We start from the raw sequence: 24,139 nt of genomic DNA on the forward strand, positions 1-24,139 counted from the left end.
TAATATAGTTTCAAAATAAAAAAATAATTTAAAAACACATTAGTAATTTCTGCAAATTCAACCCATTTTGGAAGAGCATAAAAAACATATTATTATATATTTGGGTAACACTTTTATTCAATCCAACTTACAAGATCAAGATATGTTGGAGCAGAAGGAGAAAGTCACAAGTCTGCTTAGGAACTGAGGTGGCAACCTTGGATTTTACAGCCCATTTCCTTATCCTTAATCCCATAATTTCCAGTAAATATTTCAATTAAAACTTTTAAAAAAAAAAAAAACCTCAAAGTATCATTTATTTATTTTTTCAAGAACTTATTAGGAATACTGAGGGCAAGCATTGCTTAGCCCTAACAGGTGACTCTTTTTCACAAAGGAATGAGTCAAGATAATAGCAGGCATGAAACTTTGTTTTAAAAAGTATAATACACAAAAACAAAGCAGTTAAGAGTTTCGAAGGGGGGAATGATGAGTGATTAATTGAGGTTTGGGGTTAATTTTGCCCTAAAAGAAATTCACGTTAAGAGATTTCACAAAAAGAAATTCCACTATATGGGCAGACACTTTAACTGTACATAAGAATAGTGAGAAGACTCAAAGTGACTTAATATGTAGTAAGACTGGAGTGCATAAATTTACTTATAAATAAATATAACAGTCTGCAAATCAATCACAACATGTCCATCCAAAAAATTGCTTTAACAATTATTTTTTATTCAATTTTAGAGTCTATCAATATGGTGGGCATGCAAGCAAGAATTTCACTGTACTCCGTACACATGACACTACTATTGTTACCAAAACTAACTTACATATTTCAGAATGACATACCTTTGGACTGCTTCTGAATGCAGCAGTAAATCTGTTTTTCATAATTTAAAAATTTTCAACTCAGACCACAATGTAGTTAATTAAACAGAGGAGCATTAAAAATGACACTGCACTTGATTCACACATATAGTACTTAGGGATTCAATTTAATGTGGTTTGGAAAACAAACTGCCACAAATAATGTGAAGAAGTTTTGGCATGAATGTCTAGGAATGTCTGTAGTTGAAGAAAAAAAATATGTGCTGTTCTGTTACATTAAAGATAAAACCAACTAGGGATAGAAGTATATGCAATTAATTGTTCAACAAAGGGATCTCACAGTTTGGTCTCCTGTGACATTAGTTTTAATAACTTGCTAGGGCGATTACCGAGAAATAGTCACCTCATACATTTTCACTATTAAAATGGATGCAGTTTTCTAAGAATTGGTCTAATAGAGCTCCAATGTGCTCCCACTAAATAGTTCTACTTAAGCTTTATCCAATCAAAAATAAATCCATATTTTCAGTACCTTCCAGTAAGGAAACCATAAGCACATTTATTGCAGATAAAACTGTGAAATCAGCAGAAGTCCATAAGAAACACAAAATACTCTTAAATTCCATTTTTTTAAATATACAGATGAGTTCACTGCATCAAACTGAAAAAACAAATTGGACTGAGTGACAATTTTCTGATGCATTCATTCTGTAAAAATGGGAGAGTACAGGTTAAAGTGGTTATTTACCTGGTGTCCAATCCTATAATGTTGGTATATATTAGCTACTTTTTGGCCTAAAGCCATTTGTATCTTTCAGTAACCTTGTGCAATGCTGAAAAGTCACCTGTCTAGGAGTATATGTAGCTTTTCTGTCTAGCCGTTAACATACCAGACAAAAATAAAAGCTAATAAAAAAAGTAGTAGGTGTGAATTGCAATATCTAGAAAGGGAAACCAGTAGACACAAGGTAGAAATGCTCCACAGTGAAAGCAGTAATTAGGAAAAAAATAAACATGTATAACTCATAGACAGGATAAAAAATGGCAGGCAGAAATAACAGTAAAGGTTGAGAGGAGTATAATTTGAGTTAAATTAAAATTTTAAGTGTTAAATGTTTCTTGTAAAGTGATATACTGCATAAGACTGCGGGTAAAACAATATATTCAATGTGATACTCTAATTAGACCTTGATAATTCAGTATTTTGTTACTCCACATGCTTGCAAATTCCCATTCGAATATGTAAAAATAACGCTGGCACATTTCTATTTAAAAGAGGGAAAAAAAAAACTCACACCTACACAAAAAAAAACAACAAAATTTAATTGGTCCATTGGGTTCCATTTAATTTATTATTTGCAGAGGTTAATACAAATATGAAAATTAATGGGAACTAATCTTTTACCTAGTGTTTACATTTCATTAGTAAAACCATGGTGCTGTAATACAGCTATTTTACATTCTTCTCACTTATTTATAAGGAAATGTAAATTAAACTTTTCTTTTTTCTTAACTTTCTGGTGCCATCAATGCAATAGGCAGGCTTAATACAAAAAACATCAGCTTGTCTTCATCAACGAATGCTGAAAAGGAAATCCTTTAATCCTGGGTGCTTAAAGCTTTAAGATACAGCATCCAATTTGATAGATTTTATACCATACATTTTTATACAAAATAGATCTAAAAGGTAAAGGGTCAACCTTTAAGATGTTTACTCATTTTTCCCTATTATATTGTAATGCTACTGGCAATAACTGCAATTCATTCTGTTTATTTTTTAAAAACTCAAGATTATAGCTTGTTCTTAATAAGAAAGGAACCTCTTGTTTTAAAGTCAATGTTTTAAACAGTAGCTCCCTGTTTGAGAGATAAAGTACATACACTTACAGTAAAGTATACATTGATTTGCATTCTGTGAGGTAACTTAAGAGGTTCAATAAACCAAAGAACACGAATAGATTAGGGTTAAATAAGAGTCTTTTGATGAACAAACCATGTTTCAAGTTCACATTCAGCTTTGCACAAATTTTAAAAACTTCTTAATTAATAGACTCTCATAAAATCTTGAAAAAAAAAAAAAAACAATAACCACAACAAAAGCCAACAGTTCAGCATGTACAAGAAGCATTGGGACAATATGCAGAATGCAATTGAATAAATAAACATGTAAATAATATGGTTCCATTGTTCTGTTAAAATAAATACTACCCAAGTATAGATTTCTTTAATTTGTATCCCACCGCTAACGTAATTTTTTGTGGTTTTGCCATTACAAATTCACGTGTGTGACATGTCCAGTATTCCTGTCATTGGCAAGGTGGTAAAAGCTGCCCATGCTTAGAAAATAAACACTGCTATCTTGCAGCTTAGTAAATTATTAAAAAAATGCCATGATCCACATGTCTTGTAGCTGTGCAATACAAGAAAGATATAGAGGATACTTTAGAGATTGTGCCATAATTCAGAGTTTTCAGTTTTAGCACCCATGCCATAACTATTTTATTTGCATTCATTGGCTTTGTCACCTCATGAATCTGAAGAGTAAAGTATGTGCTACCATGCTACTGCAAGACTGTTCATCATTTTGCGCCCATTATTTTAAAATCTCAGTCACAAAACTGAAGCCTATTAATGGACAAAAAGTTCTCAGGACTCACCTACACACAGCTTTCATTTCTGCAACCAAATTATGAGCTTCATTGCTTTAGCAGTAATTGTTGACATTTTTATGATTTCATCATTTTTACAATATTGCTTACCCATCCTTGCAGTACCCAGCCTGAACAGCATCTGTTTTGAAAAGCTTTAATCTAATTAAACTAGTAAATGGGGTTACAGTTTCATGATCAGGTATAACATGTAATGCTGTCAATGAGTCAAATCAATGGGCAGAAGATTGCATTAGGCCATAACATGCAACTTACACTAGACATACATGCACAGCTCTCCAAAGCAATTTACTTTTCTTTGTTAAATAAAAGGAAGTGGTGAGCAGGAATGATAGCATTGCACCACCAAATGTTCCTAAAAGAGCAATAGGATTACTTTTAAATCAAAAGGTTAAATGATAGATCCTTTCTAAGGTCCAAGCCAACATCTTAAAATGCTTTGAATGTGTTACTTGTACAAAAATGTACACTTTAAAAATGTACTGCTATAACAACTAATATGTGGGATGATTTTCAGTCTGGAGCATGGAGGTGACTTACAAATACCCTAACCCTACCTTTCAAATCAAATAATGCCATGATAGTTTCAGATAAATTGTCAGTAGATCAAAATTACCTCTTTATATTTTGGTAAACAGAAAGTAATGAAATATCAGGACTCAACGTCCAATGGTAATACACACTGGTCATTTGCTTCAGGTAGGAAAGAATGGCTCAAGCAGATATTAAAAATTTACGTGCATCCGGGAATAAATTCACAGCGTATCACTTTTTCCACATTTTGTTATGTTACAGCCTTACAGAATTTTGAATGTGTGTTTAGGCAGCAGAATGTGACAAATGTGCAAAGGCGTGAAGAGGGATAAATTTGCTCATTGTAAAAACTTGGCAAGACATTTTAATTGTTAAAAATAGACTTCTGTACAGAGATCAGTAATGTTCTATCATATGTCTTATACAGTGCATCCAGAAAGTTTTCACAGTGCATCACTTTTTCCACATTTTGTTATGTTACAGCCTTATTCCAAAATGGATTAAATTCATTTTTTCCTCAGAATTCTACACACAATACCCCATAATGACAACGTGAAAAAAGTTTACTTGAGATTTTTGCAAATATATTAAAAATAAAAGAATTGAGAAAGCACATGTACATAAGTATTCCTAGCCTTTGCTCAATACTTTGTCGATGCACCTTTGGCAGCAATTACAGCCTCAAGTCTTTTTGAAAATGATGCCACAAGCTTGGCACACCTATCCTTGGCCAGTTTGCCCATTCCTCTTTGCAGCACCTCTCAAGCTCCATCACATCACGCTGAAAAACATCCCCACAGCATGATGCTGCCACCACCATGCTTCACTGTAGGGATGATATTGGCCTGGTGATAAGCAGTGCCTGGTTTCCTCTAAATGTGATGCCTGGCATTCACACCAAAGACTTCAATCTTTGTCTCATCAGACCAGAGAATTTTGTTTCTCATGGTCTGAGAGTCCTTCAGGAGCCTTTTGGCAAACTCCAGGTGGGCTGTCTTGTGCCTTTTACTTTTACTTCCTTCTGGCCACTCTACCATACAGGCCTGATTGGTGGATTGCTGCAGAGATGGTTGTCCTTCTGGAAGGTTCTCCTCTCTCCACAAAGGACCTCTGGAGCTCTGACAGAGTGACCATTGGGTTCTTGGTCACCTCCCTGACTAAGGCCCTTCTCCCCCGATCGCTCAGTTTAGATGACCGGCCAGCTCTAGGAAGAGTCCTGGTGGTTTCGAACTTTTTCCACTTACGGATGATGGAGGACACTGTGCTCATTGGGACCTTCAAAGCAGCAGAAATTTTTCATTAACCTTCCCCAGATTTTTGCCTCGAGACAATCCTGTCTCGGAGATCTACAGACAATTCCTTTGACTTCATGCTGTGGTTTGTGCTCTGACATGAACTGTCAACTGTGGGACCTTCTATAGACAGGTGTGTGCCTTTCCAAATCATGTCCAATCAACTGAATTTACCACAGGTGGACTCCAATTAAGCTGCAGAAACATCTCAAGGATGATCAGGGGAAACAGGATGCACCTGAGCTCAATTTTGAGCTTCATGGCAAAGGCTGTGAATACTAATGTACATGTGATTTCTCAATGTTTTTATTTTTAATAAATTTGCAAAAACCTCAAGTAAACTTTTTTCACGTTGTCATTATGGGGTGCTGTGTGTAGAATTCTGAGGAAAAAAATGAATTTAATCCATTTTGGAATAAGGCTGTAACATAACAAAATGTGGAAAAAGTGATGCACTGTGAATACTTTCCGGATGCACTGTATAAGACATATGATAGAACATTACTGATCTCTGTACAGAAGTCTATTTTTAACAATTAAAATGTCTTGCCAAGTTTTTACAATGAACAAATTTATCCCTCTTCACACCTTTGCACATTTGTCACATTCTGCTGCCTAAACACACATTCAGAATTCATTAGAGTGGAACATTATTCCACTCATCTACACAACCTACACCTCACTTTCAACATGAAATTGTTATTGATATATTGAGAAAAGTAATTAATAATACTAAAAGCTCTTAATTGCATCACCATCCTCAAGCATGTCATTCCAAAAATTTTTGGAAGCTTTTTTTGTGAGCCAGCCTTAGCCTTGACATATTTAAAGTATGTGTATTGCAACAATGAAAAGCAAGATAGTAAATGCCTCATATTCTTTCAAGTTGGTTTGTGAATAGCAATGTGTTGTGTTTGCACCACAAGCTTTACATTAGATTCATATTTCAAATTTGACAAGGCAACTTTCCAGAGCCACTTCATTGTTTCTAATTTTACACTTTTGTTTAGAATAGGCAGTATAGTGTGTAGCAGCTAACTTGTTAAAGCCCTAAGACTGCCATTTCCTGTATGACCCTGAGCAATCACTTAACCTTCCAGTAATCCGTTGTATAAAACACATATGAACAGTAGTGTATCCTTAACTTGTTAGCCGCTATGAATAAAGGTTTCAGCCAGATATACAATAACAATTGAAAGGTAAATCTTCAGACCTAACACAGTCTTCTAACAAGCAGAAATCACTTTTCTTCTGTGATTGTCCCCAATTGCTTTCTTTATCATAAAGGCAATATCAGTAGAATAACCATCTTGTCTGTACCAAATTATTAGCTTTAAAGCTCAATAGCTCTTTACAAGTAATGTTCAGCCTTACAGTGACGTCCTATTTTAATAGCCAGTGGCTATGGACTTTGACATGATCAAGAAAGTCTCATACTGTATCCACTAGACAGAACTGCAGTTAAAATGATCCAAGAAAATATTAAGACCTCCTTCTTTAGTAGTTAATTTAGGAGCTCCATCTTTATCATGTTGTTTACTCTTCTTCAGATTTACTTCAAACAAGGTAAGCAACTTGACATGTTAATGGACATGGGCAAGTTCTTTTTTTAGTTTTACTTAAGGAGATTTGTGGCATGTGAACAGATCTGGCACAAAAGCCACCTCATCAAGATTTTTTGTCTTAAAATTTTTACAACTCTTGAAGTTTCCATAATTGATCCTTAATGATAAAAGTGTAGATTTTTTTCATTGTGTTGCATTTTTGGCAGCAGGTCATAATCTTGAAGGCCATAAAAAGTTTTGTAAGGCACAGTGTCTCACAGGCTGCCTCAAGTCTGCTGACTAGGTATTAGAAGTGATTTTCTGGGATTATTAGATGTTCAAAGTGTGACAAACAAATTGTCTTATGATATTTAAAAAGCAAAATTACAGAAACAACTGTCATAATTTTCCAGAATGCCAAATTTGAGACTGCTTGAAATTTGAAATTAATAATGTCAGCCATGCTACCTGTAGGGAACAAGGTCTTTATGCTAAGAACTAAGGGCTCTGCTCCTGCTCGTTTTACACAGCAATTCTGTTGACAAGTTCGACCTAACAAATCCCTCATGACTGCAGAAGCTGTGCTGTTTAAATAGTATAAACACTTAAATCTGCCACTAATTCAACATGACCTCTGTGAACGCCCTCTCTGCACATGTAATCTTTAGAAAACATTTGAGCTTATAAAAATTTACATTGAAGGACGGATTAACAATGATGAGATGAGCCTCCATAATTTCTCCAAAAGGGAAAAACAAACTTTGACAGATTTGAGATTTTTTTAATCCAGACAATTGGGAAGGTTCTGATAAATTACATTACATTGTGGCCATGGAAAGAGTGATTTAGACAAAGCACTAGAATTTTTTATTCTTCTTATGTGAGGCAGTGCACTATATAGCAGGACATGGAATAGAATTTGAAATTTCCATTACTGTGGATTTTCATAATCAGGTAGAGCTTGAAAGGTCCTGATAAGGGCTAGTGAAGGCCTAGAAAAAGCTGCTTTAAAAGCCTGGTTGAAATTATTTCCAGTCAACAGGAACTATATAGCAAAAGATGAAGCATTGATACATGCAATTTGCATCACTGTGTACCGACTACAATGGATCCTTACACAGGTTGACAACCATTAGCAAGAAATCAGCCGGTACTCAGTACTTAATCTCAGTACTTCTTGTCTCCACTAACCCAATGTGTGATTGCTTATTTATGGTATTATACTTTATTTACCTTGGAGTAAAAACTGATTGATCTTCTAAAAATGGTGAAAGTGTTTTCAAAAGTTATATCAAATATATTTTAAATTAAGCTTCTTGTCTGGCTTCTGCATGTAGTTTATTAATTCAAATATGTTTAATGAAACTCTGGAAAGATATATATTACAGTCAAGACATATAGCTCTCTAGATCACATGTAGTCAGAAAAGAAGAAACACAATGTTATTTTTTAATAGGAAGGAACCGGTTTATTAAATGGTGAGCTGCTCTTCTAACAAGACCTTAAGACTAATAAGGGGTGACAGGAACTGAACTGAGCTAACAAGCACCAACACAAGAGATTTAATAACAGACTGAGTCATAAAATGATTAACAGTCTTTTCATTTATGCAGATATAGTCTGCATTGTATTCTGCATTGTTTTTCTATTATTTCATCTAAAAGGGTCTTCGAATACTTGATGTGAACATGCATAGGTGTGAATGACAATGAAAGAACTGCTTCTCTGCAGCACACTTTGTTATCTCTGCCTGTTGCTGTTCATCAGAATAAGATCACCATTTTAATTTGGCTAAAAAAAGAGCTCCATACAAGTACATCAAAGAAACAGTGTATCATAAGTAAAGGAAGGGAAGCCGATTATGTAGAGTATAGCACCCATACCTATTGGTCAGAAATGATATACAGATTACTAAAAATGAAGTGGTTTAAAACTACCAGAACAGTGAAAATGGTGATGGCAAAAATTATTTTCGGATAATTTGTTGAAAAAAATATTTACACTTGAATAGCTTCCCAATCACAAAGTTCCATTGGTATCAGAGTATGAAAGCAGATTTGCCTCATAATAAACATGACCTGCAAAAGTGGCTACTGGCCAGAAATGCATTTCTGATTTTTTTTTCTTTTTAAACACAACACTTATCTTATATGCACTATTAAACCAGTTTAATCCACTTCCATGTTGTATGGGAACTGGACAGGAAAAAAATAACATTCTTTATTGGAAAAAAAGACAAAGCCCTACAGAAAAATCACAACCACAATGCCACCAATCAAAAGCATTTAGTCACCATCATAGAAGTTAGCAACAGATTGAGCACCAGCAAACCATGTAATTCAGGGAAACCATGGGATGCTAACAAATCTATGGTTACTATAACTGTCACCACATTCAAGGAACCATCTCAAGGAAGACAACAGTTTTATTTTTAATTTTTGCGACCATGCAGAATAATTCTTTACAATATTACTAGCAAATGAGCACCACTTTTTTGCATGTTTCAGTTTTAACTGCTCTAATCTTGTGATGTTGCTAAATGTTATAGCCAATGCCAGCTTCTAAAAGAAAGCAACAGGTGCGTTTTGGTAGATGGCTTGACAATGTTGTAACATTTTCTTGTAGTGAAGATGTGTTCAACTGGCAAGTTTGTGTAAAACACACTAAATCGGTAACCTAATTCCATTATATACCTATTATTCATGTGAGAGTGCCATAGTATATTATTACTAGAGATGACACTGTTGCATATTTCTGCAAAACATATCTTTTATTACTTAAATATATGTAATTAATGTCACAAATTTACTTTCTGTCAGCAGAAAATCATCTTCCTGTGCCTCAGGAATACTCTTTTATACTGCAAAACCTAATTCTAGCTCAGGTTAGGTGTTATAAATTTCCTAAAATATGTGCAAAAACTTTATTTTTATAGATCTCTTTACGTACTGAAAACAATTTGATAATGCAACAATGAAGTTCCCTAACAGGACAAACTTGGCTTTTGCTTTTGATCAAAAGATTGCGTGAAGTAATATTTAAAACCTCTGAATGCACTTAATCCACAAGGATTCGGATTCAATCACTTCTACAATTCACTGTGTGACCCTGAAAAAACCCATTAGCTCTCTTGTGCTCCAATTGAAACACATACAATATACATCAAAAATTGTGATGTGAGCTGATATTGCCATTGCCTCAGCTGACTTACATCTGCACAAAAAAACTATAATGTATCTACTTAAAAACTCTGTTTAATTCTTTTGGGTATGCTTCCCATTATCATATATCACACCAAGAAAACAGTTCATTAACCCCAACATAAATGTCAATAATCAAACAACCAGATATTGAAGTTGCAAAAGTCAATTTCGCTATTATGATAAATACAGGACAGAGAACAGCAACAAACAGACATCTCAAATAAGACTGCACAATATGAGGAAAAACTAGCATATTGACTTGTTGTGTTCAGCAGAATTGTATCTCTCTGGGACTTTTAAAGATCTGTAATTTAAAAATTAAGATTAGAGAAATAAGAGAAGGGTGGCATGAAAGAGCCATGGCAGCACTGCTGCTTCACACTGGGGTTTCCTGGTTGTTTCATCAGTGCAGTTTGTATGTACTCCCCTCGTTTATGTGGGTTTCCTCCCACATTCCAAAGAGTTGCTACATTAGCATCTGATGTGTGTATGTGTTCACCCTGCAATGGACTGGCACCTAGTCCAGAGACTGTTCCTGCATTGCGACCATTGCTTTCTGGGATAAGCGGGTTTCAAAGATGGATGGATGAATGAATGGATGAATAGATAAGAGACGAATCATTTCAGACAGATTTAGGTTTAATACAAAGACATATCTGCTTTATGCTTTAAATGATTTTGCACACATTATTTGCTATGCAATACAAGGTAAGATAACTAGTGTTTAATTTCAAAGGTTTGTACAAAATGAGCAGTTATGCAGTTGTCATAAATTGTGTCAACACCCTTGTATGCAATAAAGATTTCCAGCTCCTCTGAGATTGAAAGATAAATACTGATCTTTTTGGTTATTTCTAGAAGTTTCCTTAACAACACTAGGTTATCTAAAACGTAGATAGTAAGAATTCCCATGGCAATTTTGTACTTGTACCACTTTTATCTGACAAAATCATGCTTAAAATAGGATGTCCTATTGTCACCACCTTAATTTCAGCCTTCCCTTTTACTGCTCCGAGATCTCACATTTGCATGCATGGAAAACCAAGTGTAGTCACTGCTGCTTACCAATAGATAGATAGATAGATAGATACTTTATTAATCCCAAGGGGAAATTCACATAATCAATAATAATAATAATAATAATAATAACAACGTTTTACTTAATTTCACGGGGATACACAGACACACCGGAAACCAAGTGTGATCATTTCCCACAGAACCTGTTTCAGCTATGTACACTCAAGTAAGTAAGGTTAGGAAAAAATCTATGACTATCTAATTTCACCGATAGTATCTAGTAAATCAGCATTTAATTTACCATTAAACTCAAAGGACTTATATTCAATAAAAAATATTTGTGGTTGATTTTTCCAGCACATTTTTGGCACAGTGGTTAGTGCTCTAGATGCTGCTTCTGTAAAATGTATTTATTTTTCATATATTCTCCATTATCTCTAGGTACTTCAGTTTGCTACCAGATCCAAAAGACATGCACTTTAGGTCAAATGGTTAATCTAAACTGGTCAGGAATGAGAAAGTGCAAGATTGTGTCTACCAATGGCTGGCAACCATTCCACAGTTGATTAATACCATCTGCTCAATGTTGCCAAGATCGGCTCTGGTTGCCTGTAGCCCAGTAATGTGAATGGCAGTTGCATGAACTAGGTGGCTTATTTTTCAGTTTGAAGTGAATGTGCTGTGGTTTTTGTGTAGGCTATGCCAAATCAATTAAGAAATTGGAAAAGAAAATTAATATATCAGAAAAGGAGTGGAAAGTAGCAATGCAAAGAATTCACTCGACCTCCATATGCACAAAGCATACAATTATTCAACTCAAAATTATATATCGAGCACATCTGTCTCGTCTAAAACTCTCCAAAATGTTTCCAGGGCAAGATCCAACCTGCGAACGCTGCAATCAAGTCCCAGCCTCACTGGGTCACATGTTCTGGGCCTCCACCAAATTAACATCATTCTGGACCAAAATTTTTAATTACCTGTCAGAGAGCCTTGGTCTCACAATCCCTCCTAACCCATTAACAGCTGTGTTTGGGGTTCTTCCAGATGGGTTTAAAGTGAAGAAAGACAAACAAACTGTGATTGCATTCACTACACTTTTGGCACGCAGACCTATTCTGCTAAACTGGAAGAACCCAAACTCTCCTCTTTTAAGTCAGTGGGAAACCAATGTTTTATACTATTTGAAATTGGAAAAAATCAAATACTCAGTTAGAGGATCTGTACAGACTTTTTTCAAAACATGGCAGGATCTAATCAGTAATATTTTAAAATAAGCTCTTAAAGCACAGAGGAAGCAATTATTTCTGTATTTCTTTGTCTTCTGCATTCATCTCTATTGGCTTATCAAACTTATTAATTTAGGTATGTTTACAATGTACAATTTACAATGTTTACAATTTTACGCCGTTTGCCTTGCTCTCTCTCTCTCTCTCTCTCTCTCAGGGGTGGGGGTCGATTTGTTCTTCATTTTACTTCTTGTAAAAATTGATTGATTTGTATGGAATAATTGCAATAAAATTAATAAAATTTAAAAAAAAAAAAAAAAAATTGGAAAAGAGACACACTTTCTAATATTTAACCTTAATCTCGTTTTAGGTCCACTATTCCAGAAAAAGGTGACCTTTACTGATTGCAATGGCGGTTGCAGCAGAAGAACTTCATGACTGGCTCTTCCTGTGTCTTCTCTTATTAACTTTCTTAGCAGAGGCTCTTGAGTCCAGCATCCACTGTCCACATGCATGCCGATGTGATACGGGCTTTATCTACTGCAATGACCGCGGCTTAACTGCAATTCCTCCTGACATCCCAGATGATGCCACTGTGCTTTACCTACAAAACAACCAAATTAATAATGCGGGGGTTCCACCAGAGCTGAGTACCAAAACCAATGTTAGGGTCATCTATCTCTATGAAAACGACTTGGACGAATTCCCTATTAACTTGCCTCGCTCGTTACGTGAACTACATTTACAAGACAATAATATACGCAGTCTCCCCAGAGACTCACTGGCACGAATACCTTTACTTGAAAAGCTTCACTTGGATGATAATTCTGTGTCTACAGTCAGTATAGAAGATGATGCGTTTGCGGACAGTAAACATCTCAGACTGCTATTCCTTTCACGCAACCATCTAAGCAGCATTCCGTCAGGTTTGCCGCACACTCTAGAAGAACTTCGGTTAGATGACAACCGAATATTTACAATACCCCAACATGCCTTTAAGGGGCTCAGCAGCTTACGCCGCTTAGTCATGGATGGCAACCTTCTGGCTAATCAGAGGATCGCAGATGACACCTTTTAGTCGACTCCAGAACTTGACGGAGTTGTCACTGGTAAGGAATTCCCTCTTGGCACCGCCTTTAAACCTGCCCACTGCACACCTTCAAAAGCTGTATTTGCAAGATAATGCAATTGGGCACATACCCTACAATACTTTAAACAATATGAGGCAGCTACAGCGATTGGACCTGTCAAACAATAATTTGACCACCTTGCCCCGTGGCCTATTTGACGACCTAGACACCCTTTCCCAACTATTACTAAGGAACAATCCCTGGCATTGTGGTTGTAACCTAATGTGGCTGAGAGACTGGGTGAAAATCATGTCACTCACTGTCAATGTGCGTGGTCTCATGTGCCAGTCCCCTGACAGGGTGAGAGGCATGGCTATAAAAGATATTACCACTGAAATGGATGACTGTTTGGAAAGTGGTCAGAGTTCCAACAGCAATCATCAAGGTGGCACCAAGGCAACATTAGGGGCTGGTCACACAACCACGACGCCACAAGGATCTCTGTTTACTCTTAAGTCCAAGAGGCCAGGGCTAAGGTTGCCAGATGCCAATGTGGACTACCCAATGACCACTGGTGCAGGGACTAAAAACCTCATGATCAAAGTCAAGCCATTAACCCCAGATTCTATCCACATAACATGGAAAACTACTGTTCCAGTAAGCTCCTTCCGGTTAAGCTGGTTACGGCTAGGCCATAGCCCTGCAGTTGGTTCCATCACAGAGACTCTTGTGCAAGGAGATCGAACTGAATACTTGCTAACTGCCCTGGAGCCAAAATCCACGTACATCATCTGCATGGTGACTATGGAGGTTGGTAGCTCTTTTGTTGCAGATGAGACTCCAGTGTGTGCCAAAGCAGAGACTTCAGAGGCACATGACCCCACATCTACAGGGAACATTGAGCCCGACTCGGACCATTTAGCTGCATTGCCTCTGGCAGGAATAATAGGTGGGGCTACAGCACTTGTATCTCTTCTTCTGATATTTGCCATTTTTTGTTGGTATGGTCATAAATCCGGCTTCCTGTTTGCACAAGAACAGAGTTATACCCGGGGCAGTCGGAAAGCCGATGACTATGTAGAGTCGGGCACCAAAAAGGACACAACCATCCTGGAGATCAGGGGTCCAGGCTTTCAGATGATGCCTTTGAACAACCAGCAGCAACCGAGAGCCAAGGAGGACTTTGTCATTCACACCATCTTCCCATCCAATGGAACAAGTCTTTACAAGAGCACGCACACAATAGGCTACGGAACAAACCGTGGCTACAGAGACGCTGGTATTCCAGATATTGATTATGCATACACGTGATTTAGTGTGAAGTAGGGTAGGGAGGGCGTAGAGGGGGCTGCACAATCATTGATCTGCACCCTGATCAAAACCACATAAAAGGAGCTGCTGGCAAAGGGCGGTATATTTTGTAAAGTTTGACAATATATAATTTATATTTCATAGAGAAAATAAACTGAAATGTAAACAGAACCATGAAATCCACCACAAGTGACGGAAGCTCATTTTATGATCCCCAATGCTTTTCTTTTTTTTTTTTTATTTTTTATAATTAAAAGGAAGGAGGTACAAGAATCATTTAACTCTTTAAATTTCCTGCCATTTTAGAACCTTTTTTTAGGTTAAAAAAATGAGAGAACAAACCACCCTCCTATTGTTAATGTTCTAGAGTTCATAGAAGAGATCAGATGGTGTACCTTTGAAATATAGCCTATTTTGTGTAGGGTTTTTTATTGCTACAATTAAAAGGGGTGTGAAACTGTGTTTGGCCTGAAATTATTTTCTTTTTAGGATGGGCTCTGGCGTTAAAAGGGCTTCTCTTAAGAAATATTTTTTTAGCTTTTGCTTAAATTAACAATAAAATATGAATATTGAAAACTGCATTTTTTATGGATCCAATTCTCAAACTGTAAATGACGTCACTTCAGTATGGAAAAAAAAGAAAACATTCACAGCTCTTTAAACATACAAGTGAAAATGCTAATAATAAAATGAACAAACAGAAATGAAAAACTTTATTAAAATGCATCTAAGTTAATTAAACTACATAAATTTGCAATCCTTCAGAATAAATGCCCTCCATTAGCTGACTAGTTGTTTTAATAGCTTTATCCACTGCAATTAAACTCCCTTCCATACAGTCAGCATTGTTCATCCTATAAAGCTGGCATTTATACCAACCCCCCACTTTTTCTCTTAATCCATTTATTTATTTTAATCTTCTATTGAAAATCCAGCAGCAGTCACCTACTAAAGTGCATACCCTGTTTGGTGGGAATGAAAACAATCCCTCAGGAAACCATTAATGTCCAACCAAAGGCAGGAACTATAAATTCTTTACATACGAAATAACATTCTGGATATCTGTACATCTGCCCACAACCATCCCACACCTATGGCAAAAACATGTGAAAAATAATAAGAGCCAACCCAATAATTATATGGCCCATCACCTGAAGGGCCCTGTTGGCCAGCAAGCTAATTACTTCCCATGCAATCTAGAGGATTCAGCAACATCCCAGAGCTTAATGCATAAAAGAAAATGTTATTTATCATCTTATAAAGATGAGACATTTGCAAATACTCAATTAACAACAGCAACATGTGAGAGCCAATGCAGTGCCTTCCAGTTTTCGGTACAAAGATATTAATTCCACTCCAAAACCACAATGCAGGTAAGTGTACATAAGCATTAGACCAACATTGGTAATAATCAATCCAACAACAATACTTGTATCATTTCAACATGTCAAAGCACAAAGAAAAAAGCTGCAAACTGGGAAGCTTAAAGACTCCAAATACTTGGTGTCTGATAGACACACGGGCGCCTCTGAGAAGTTGTGAAAAAATGTACTGACGGCCCTGTAATTAGCAGAATGTCTGCAAATGAATGCCAAAAGACTTGCAAACAGATTTACTGAGAAGAGGCAATGAGAGTGAGAGATAAAATTAGAAGAGGACTGAATAGCATGTCACAAATGTGTGGATGTATTGTATATGCACTACAAAGGCTGTCTTGAAGATCATCCTTAAAGCTGTTAATATTCAATACACAAACTGCTGAACACTTTCAAAGTCCCACATTCTTTACTTTGTAAATTTTTTCTGTATCATGCTTGTACTTTAGAGAGATATACAGGTGTACACTACATAGCAATCAAAAGCATGTTGAAGGATAAGTCTGGTATTTGCATCTTACAAAAGGAATAATGGGGACACAGGTCCATAATTAGAAAAATCCTTAAAATGTACTAAGTATTATTTTTCAAGCCAAAAATGTTATAGAGCATTGATCCACATCTTCAGATTACATACACATTGTAAAAGAGTGTATCCACGACCTTTTATGAAATAGAAAAGCAAAATATTGTTGTGATATTTAGCCATTTTAAAAGGAGACTGGTTATGCACATTACTTCACTTTACTTCTTCCTCCTCCACGATGACCTTTTAGTCCAACGGGTACGGAATATCCTCAGAAATGCATTGCCGATAGACATTGCTGAATGTTGATGTCCTGACTTTAAGCACAGTCTCTGTTCTATAGACAACTATATAATATTAAATGAAAGAAGTCACATGTTACAATTGCTTATATTTTTTCGCTTTATGGAAGCTTATTTCATCTATCCATCCATTTTCATTATTTCGCAAATAGATGTGACCAATGGATTGATAATGGATGTATGTGCTACAGAGAGAAACAGACAATATTGATCAGGTCAGCCACATACAATAAGAACTTAATTAACCTTAACCTTATAGGCCAGGAATGAAGAGATAAACAGTTGGGATGCATTGGGTCTGTCATAACTTTTTGCATGATGGCGGCTGTAAGCTGACAAGCAAACGGGAAATTTATTCTTACCTCAAGTGAAATACAGCCAACAATCTTTCATAAAATCATTATTTCTAATTTCCTTTTCTTATCACAAGGATGCCTCAAAAACATGAAAGGCAAGCTTTCTTAAATTATAACCTTTCCAGCTTCAAAGTGGATGATTTGGTACGTTTTAAGGCTTTTTTTTTAATTCAGGTATGGACCTGTGTCCTCATTAGACCTACTGTAAGCTGAAAACAAAAAAAGAACAAACCTATCCTTCAAGTGACCTGGTTCGAGCTGATATGAGCCCTAGATTGGGACAAGTCTCTACACTTGCATTTTCCAAGGTTACACTTTATTATTATTTATTACTTTTATTATTATTGTACACTTCAGAAAGAAAATATCCCATATAAATTAAGTAACATTTTAGGACGTTGTAAAATTGTTTCTAGCAGATGATGCATCACTAAAAAATAATACCTGCAGGTCTGCAGGTCAGAATCATTAATTCATTGACTAAACATATTCAATCATGTTTTAGTGTTGTGGAAATTTTGTGACAGAGGTATCAGGCATTAAATAAGAAGCTAGAATGGAACACCAATCCATCACATTGCAGGCCATGACTATTTAGATCAATATAATCTTGTATCAGGTTAGCAGCCCTGATCTAATGATAAAGCACAACAATATAGAAGACCATAAAAATGAATTGATAATCCACAGCCAGATGCACAGTAAATGCCGACATACCACACAGTAGAAGCAGCATCAGTACTGTAATTTCAAAAGAGCTTGCTCCAAATTAAATACACAAAGGTAAAGCCAAACAAAGCCTGGAGAAAAAAGGAAGATTTTCCACTGCAGTCTGAACATTAACATTGATGGAGCAATGTGGACAAACCTTCAGAGAGATTTTCAGACAGAACACATTGCAAAGCTAAAAAAAACTTTCGCTGCAAGCTGTACAACAAGGTTTTGGAAAAATGAGGGAGTGTTCACATCCAAAGATCTCAGGAGTTTGGCAAGCATACGAGATAAACAATAATGAGAATTATTCTGGTGTGTCTGAATTTACAGCTCAGAAAGTTAACAGCCAAGTTTTGAGGATTACTTGATGCAACCAATCCAAAGTAGTCAAGCCCATAAAGGGGTGATGTCTTTATTGCTTTTGGTCTAAAACAGGGCTCTAAAAAACCACTTTAATCTTTCAATCCTTAACTACACAGGAACATATGGCAATCAAAAGATGGCATTTCCAAGGCAAGTAGGAAAGGGCGGAGTATAGTTATTGACTTACTGTAAAATTAAAGTTCAAATATCAAGCTGATTTTGACACCTTATTTAGGAACAGCCCAGCGTCAGACTTCCCAGACCATATAGAAAAGCAAGTGTTCAAAGAAAATAAACCTTACTTAGCCTTAAAGTCTGCTTTAAATGCAAAGGAAAAACATGTAACTAGTGCATACTGTGGGAAAAAGTGCATGAAAAATCATTCCACCCATACACAGTGAGAAAAAAAACCTTAAAGACATAAAGAAATCTCAATATCTTTTCAGTATTCAGAGAGAAACATACAAACGCTGCAATATTCTCCTTCTGGGGAATCGCTCAGTGAGTCCCATTATAATCCTAATTTATGACTGCTAAATCGAAACACAATGAAGTTCCACTGGGGCCAAGACGCTCCTTTACACCTTTAGTTTGATGGTTCAGCAAAGTGTGTTTGGTATAAAATCATTTTTATGCTTGTGCAATGTTGGCATTAACTGTTGTATGGCTTTTGAGTGCTCTCCAGCAACTTTATGGCCACCAGCTTCGCACCCTGCGCAATCTTCCAGGGAGGTGCCAAAACATGCAAACATACATTCTCAAGCTCAAATAACTCAAGTTAGAGTCTCAGTGGACTGGAGCTCATCTTGGCAACAGCAGGAACACCATTGAGGGGGCAACAGTTAGTATGCCTGCTTTATTTCCATTGAACAAAATGGAGTGAATATGACCTGGTCTGGTATATGGGTTGGTTCTTGCATTGCTCAGCCTGGGACACTGAACTAGATATGAGGTGATGGATAGAAATGATTGCCTTTCAATTTCATCTCTGTGTATTTTTAGAGGTAACACTAAATGTACATTCTAGCCACAGTGGTTGCTTGAATACCTATATTTCCTAAAAACTATATTTTTTACATTTTATTGATTTTATAAACTGCACTGCGACTACAACATATCAATATAGTACACAGTACTATATTTATTCAGGCCAGACCATAAATCTCCTTTTCACACACTCTTTTTGTTTCTAGGACTTTGAAAGAACAAGGCCGACTGGTATTTTTAAAAAGTAACCCCATAGATATTTCAGGTTTGTATTAAGTTCACTTAGCTCTCTTAACTTGTACCACTCAAGGCAGTCATGGCCCCCACAGTAAAAATACATGAAATAGCAGAATCAGGCAAACATTGCACACAATATAAAAAGAGTGTAAAATTTGAGTCTGTAAAATGAGCATTCCTTTGCTCAATAGAGAATCTGTTCATAACACACAGATCTAGCACACTTGATGCCAAAAGCATACTCATTGAGAAATTGAATACTGTAGTATGAATATTATTCCATTTGTTACATTAAGGATTTTCTTTAAAATTGTTATAATGTTCTATTATCAAGTATGCGAATAGGAAACATACCTGCTGCAGATAAAAGTCATTACTTAAATCAAGTGGACTGTTTAGAAAACTGGTGCAATAGGAACTGTATAAAGGCTATGTTACTTTAGGTGACTTTTCCTACGATTTTCAGTCATAGCCTTTATTTATATAATCTTAGCAAGTCAGACACACAGCCAGCAGTGCACTCCTATGAAGGCAACCACCTGATCTGAGATACTCAATTAGCCAACAACTTGGTCCGATAAAATCAAACAGGCTTGACTTTTTTCCTTTAGTTGTTATAATTAATGAATGTTCAATGTAAAAGAATGTAGCGACAAGGAATAAAGAACATGGGTGTTTTGAACCCCTCAAAGAGAAATTTGCCTGTCTGACCACTTTGTGACCTTCCTCACTACAACCAATCATCTATGGGGGAGGAGCAAAAGCTTTAGATTTGTCATAAAATTTCAATCTCTGGTTTTCGATGGATCTCAATGTTTTAGGGACCCCTGATAATGAAAACATCGATATATTGAGGTCTGTGTGTTACAGTTTCTTGAGGACAGTCTAAAGCTAAAATGGCTAGAAGGAAAAATACCAAAATCGAAACTTAATGCTGTCTTGAGATGAGGATGAGCTAATTAGTTTTTGAGCCAAATCTTGCAAGAGAAAGAGGCACTCAAGAGGAACTTTCAAATACCATATTTATGCCATCAATTATGAATTCTTCAGAAAGATCATAAGAGAAATAAGAGTGGTAAGTAATTACTGAATTGTTACAGAATAGTTTGGGTAACTTGGTTCCTAGAGCGCAAAGCCTACTGACACTCACGTCCGTATTTTTTATGTACTAAATCAAAAGAAAAATATTGCTGAGACTATCCTGAACATTCCGCAGCTATTAACCTTTTGTACAACACTGACTCCGCTCAGGTAGGACAAGGGGCCGTGAACCTCAAAAACAGAGGAGAAGCTCATCTGTCGGAATGTTTCATATTTTATATACCATATGCAACTTTGAGGAATAAGAAACGCAGGTGTTTTGCAAACAGAACAGATATTTATTTGTCCGATGCAAAAGAATTCATGAATCCACTACTTCCACTATGAAATATTGAAGACTAAATTTTTTAATCACAAAAATAATGATATTAGAAATAATATAGTGCATCCCTCCAATACCTATCTTATTAAATCCCAGTATTCCATTTTAAGCAAATTTAATTCTTTTACCAGGATAGATTTATATTCAGAAATTCCCAACTACGGTCCGGGAGGGCCTCAGTGGCTGCAGGTTTTCATTCTAACCATTTTCTTAATTAGCTGCCTGTTTTTGCTCCTAATTAACTTTTTTTATTAATTTTATTTGACTTGCTCTTGAAGACTCAGACCCCCTAATTGTTTCTTTATCCTTAATTAGCAGCCAAACAATAATGAGATACAAAATGAACCAAAACATGACCAGTAAAACAAAACCAACAATGTCAATCATTCAAAATCTTAAAATAAAGGGGGTGAAGGTGTCAGAAATGTTGATCTGTTCAGGTCTCCAAAACATTCTAATACTGCTCAACAATCAACAATTTTGGAAATGCGTGCTATTTCACAATGAGAGCAGCAACAAGCAATGGAATTAAACAACAGATTTAATTAAAAAAAAGAATCAGAGCCTAATTAAACAACTGGTTGAAATATTTACTTGGAGTTTGATGCCCTGATTTATTGGTCTTCTGTTAGCTCACTCACTTCACATTTCATTTCTGGTTGGGTACCATTTAAGGAAAGAAATGAAGCAATTCAGAGGAACAATGAAGAAATTCAGGGGAACAAATTATAAAAAAAACAAATCAATTAAAATTAATTCAAAAGACGTTAATTAGCAGCAAAAACTTGCAGCCACTGGGGCTCTCCAGGACCGGAGATGGGGACCCCTGTATCCTTGACCAAATACCAACAAGTTTTTCAAACAAGTATCCAATGTGCTAATTAAAAGTGTTTTTGACATTGTAAATTCATCATTAGATATGGGGGTCTTCCCAGACTGCTTCAAGACTGCTGTTGTTAAACCTCTGCTCAATAAAAAATAATCTCGACTCCTCTATTTTTGACAATTTTAGACCTATTTCTAACCTGCCATTCTTAAGTAAAATCCTAGAAAAGGCAGTCATTACACAGTTAAACGATCACTTGAATAAACATTCTATTCTTGACAAGTTTCAGTCAGGTTTTAGAACAAATCACAGTACAGAAACTGCAATCGCTGAAGTAGTAAATGAGTTGAGGGTTAACATGAATTGAGGCCATTTATCTATTCTCACCCTCTTAGATCCGAGTGCAGCATTTAATACCATTGAACACAATATTCTTATAAATCACCTTAGTCAGTGGGAGGGCCTCTCTGGCACTGTCTTAAATTGGTTTGAGTCTTAGTTAAGACACCATCCATCCATTTTCTAACCCGCTGAATCCGAACACAGGGTCACGGGGGTCTGCTGGAGCCAATCCCAGCCAACACAGGGCACAAGGCAGGAACCAATCCTGGGCAGGGTGCCAACCCACCGCAGGACACACACAAACACACCCACACACCAAGCACACACCAGGGCCAATTTAGAATCGCCAATCCACCTAACCTGCATGTCTTTGGATTGTGGGAGGAAACCGGAGCGCCCGGAGGAAACCCACGCAGACACGGGAGAACATGCAAACTCCACGCAGGGAGGACCCGGGAAGCGAACCCGGTCTCCTAACTGCGAGGCAGCAGCGCTACCACTGCGCCACCGTGCCGCCCTAGTTAAGACACAATATTCTATATTGTGTTCCACAAGGATCTACCCTGGGTCCACTGCTCTTTTCAATCTACATGCTTCCATTAGGTCAGATTATCTCAAGACATATTGCGAGCTACCACATTTACACTGATGACACACAACTGTATTTATTAATAGTGAGTGATTACCCTGATTCTTTTGGTTTACTGACCCAATGTCTTACTTGTGCTTCTGAGAGGATGAGTAGTAATTTTCTCAAACTAAATAAGGAGAAAAAAAGAAATCTTAGTGATTGGCAAAAATGGACATAGTGAGGATATTAGAAATAAACTTGATCCATTAGGCTTAAAAGTCAAGACAGAGGTAAATTATTGACTCTGACCTGAATTTTAAATCACATATTAATCAGATTACCAGGACAGACGTTTTTCACTTAAGAAATATAGCAAAAGTTAGATCCCTTATAACTTTGCAAGATGCTGAAAAATTAGTTCACGCTTTTGCTTTTAGTCGACTAGATGGCTATGACGCACTTCTCTCTGGACTACCTAAATAAAGACATCAATCAGTTGCAAATAGTGGAGAATGCAGCTGCCAGACTCTTAAATAGGAAAAGAAAATACAAGCACATCTCTCTAGTTTTGATGTCACTACACTGGTTACCCGTGCCATTTACAATTGACTTTAAAATACCGCTTTTGGTTTACAAATCCTTAAATAATCTCGCTCCATTATATATTTCAGGATGCCTTTCACCTTGCACTCCAAATTGGTGTCTGCTTACAATTCCAAGAGCTAAACTTAAAAGAAGTGGTGAGACAGCCTTCTGCTGTTATGCACCTAAAATCTGGAATAGCTTACCGACAGAAATTCGCCAGGCTAATATGGTGGAGCACTTTAAAAAACTGCTAAAAACCCATTATTTTAACATGGCTTTCTTATAGCTTCTTTTTAGTGTAACCCTGATATTCTGTATATGCATTTAACTATCATTTTTACCACGGCTCCACAATCTGTAATAACCCAGACTTTCCCTGCTGTTCTTTTTCGAGTTTTCTGGTGGCGATCAGTGCCACCACCACCTGATCAAGGCATCATGCAGTCCCTACATCAGTGGATTGAAGGCCAGATGTCCACATGACCAATCATCATCTAATTCTTCCACGTGAAGCCTGAAAACCATGAGAGCTGATTGAGATCATTCATGTTAGGTAGAATGCGGGGGCTGGGCAGTCTCATAACCTCAGAAGCCTTGCACATTGTTTTTTTTCTCCAGTCCTATGGAGTTTTTTGGGGTTTTTTTTCTGCCCTTCTGGCCATCGGACTTTATTCTTTATTACTTAGAATTGCCTAATCATATTTTTATATGTTTATTTTTTTTAAATAAACTTTTCTTTCTTCATCTTGTAAAGCACTTTGAGCTATATCAATTGTATGAAAACATGCTATATAAATAAATGCTGTTGCTGTTGTCCATCATAAACCGAACATACACATTCACACACACACC

At 36.5% G+C, this 24,139-nt stretch overlaps 2 protein-coding genes across 5 annotated transcripts in view; one reads left to right on the forward strand and one right to left on the reverse strand.

The window, feature by feature from the left end:
* The window catches only part of LOC120533763 (leucine-rich repeat transmembrane protein FLRT1-like), an 89,877-nt gene extending 74,738 nt beyond the window's left edge, over nt 1–15,139 (forward strand). The window contains 2 exon segments of the mRNA XM_039760702.1: nt 12,669–13,370; nt 13,372–15,139. Of these exon segments, the coding sequence (XP_039616636.1) occupies nt 12,708–13,370; nt 13,372–14,679 (1,971 nt within the window). The 5' untranslated portion in view covers nt 12,669–12,707 and the 3' untranslated portion in view covers nt 14,680–15,139.
* The window catches only part of macrod1 (mono-ADP ribosylhydrolase 1), a 512,933-nt gene that overhangs the window by 370,466 nt on the left and 118,328 nt on the right, over nt 1–24,139 (reverse strand). The window lies entirely within an intron of this gene.

The sequence above is a fragment of the Polypterus senegalus genome, chromosome 8 (assembly GCF_016835505.1).
Source record: "Polypterus senegalus isolate Bchr_013 chromosome 8, ASM1683550v1, whole genome shotgun sequence".
NCBI lineage: Eukaryota > Metazoa > Chordata > Cladistia > Polypteriformes > Polypteridae > Polypterus > Polypterus senegalus.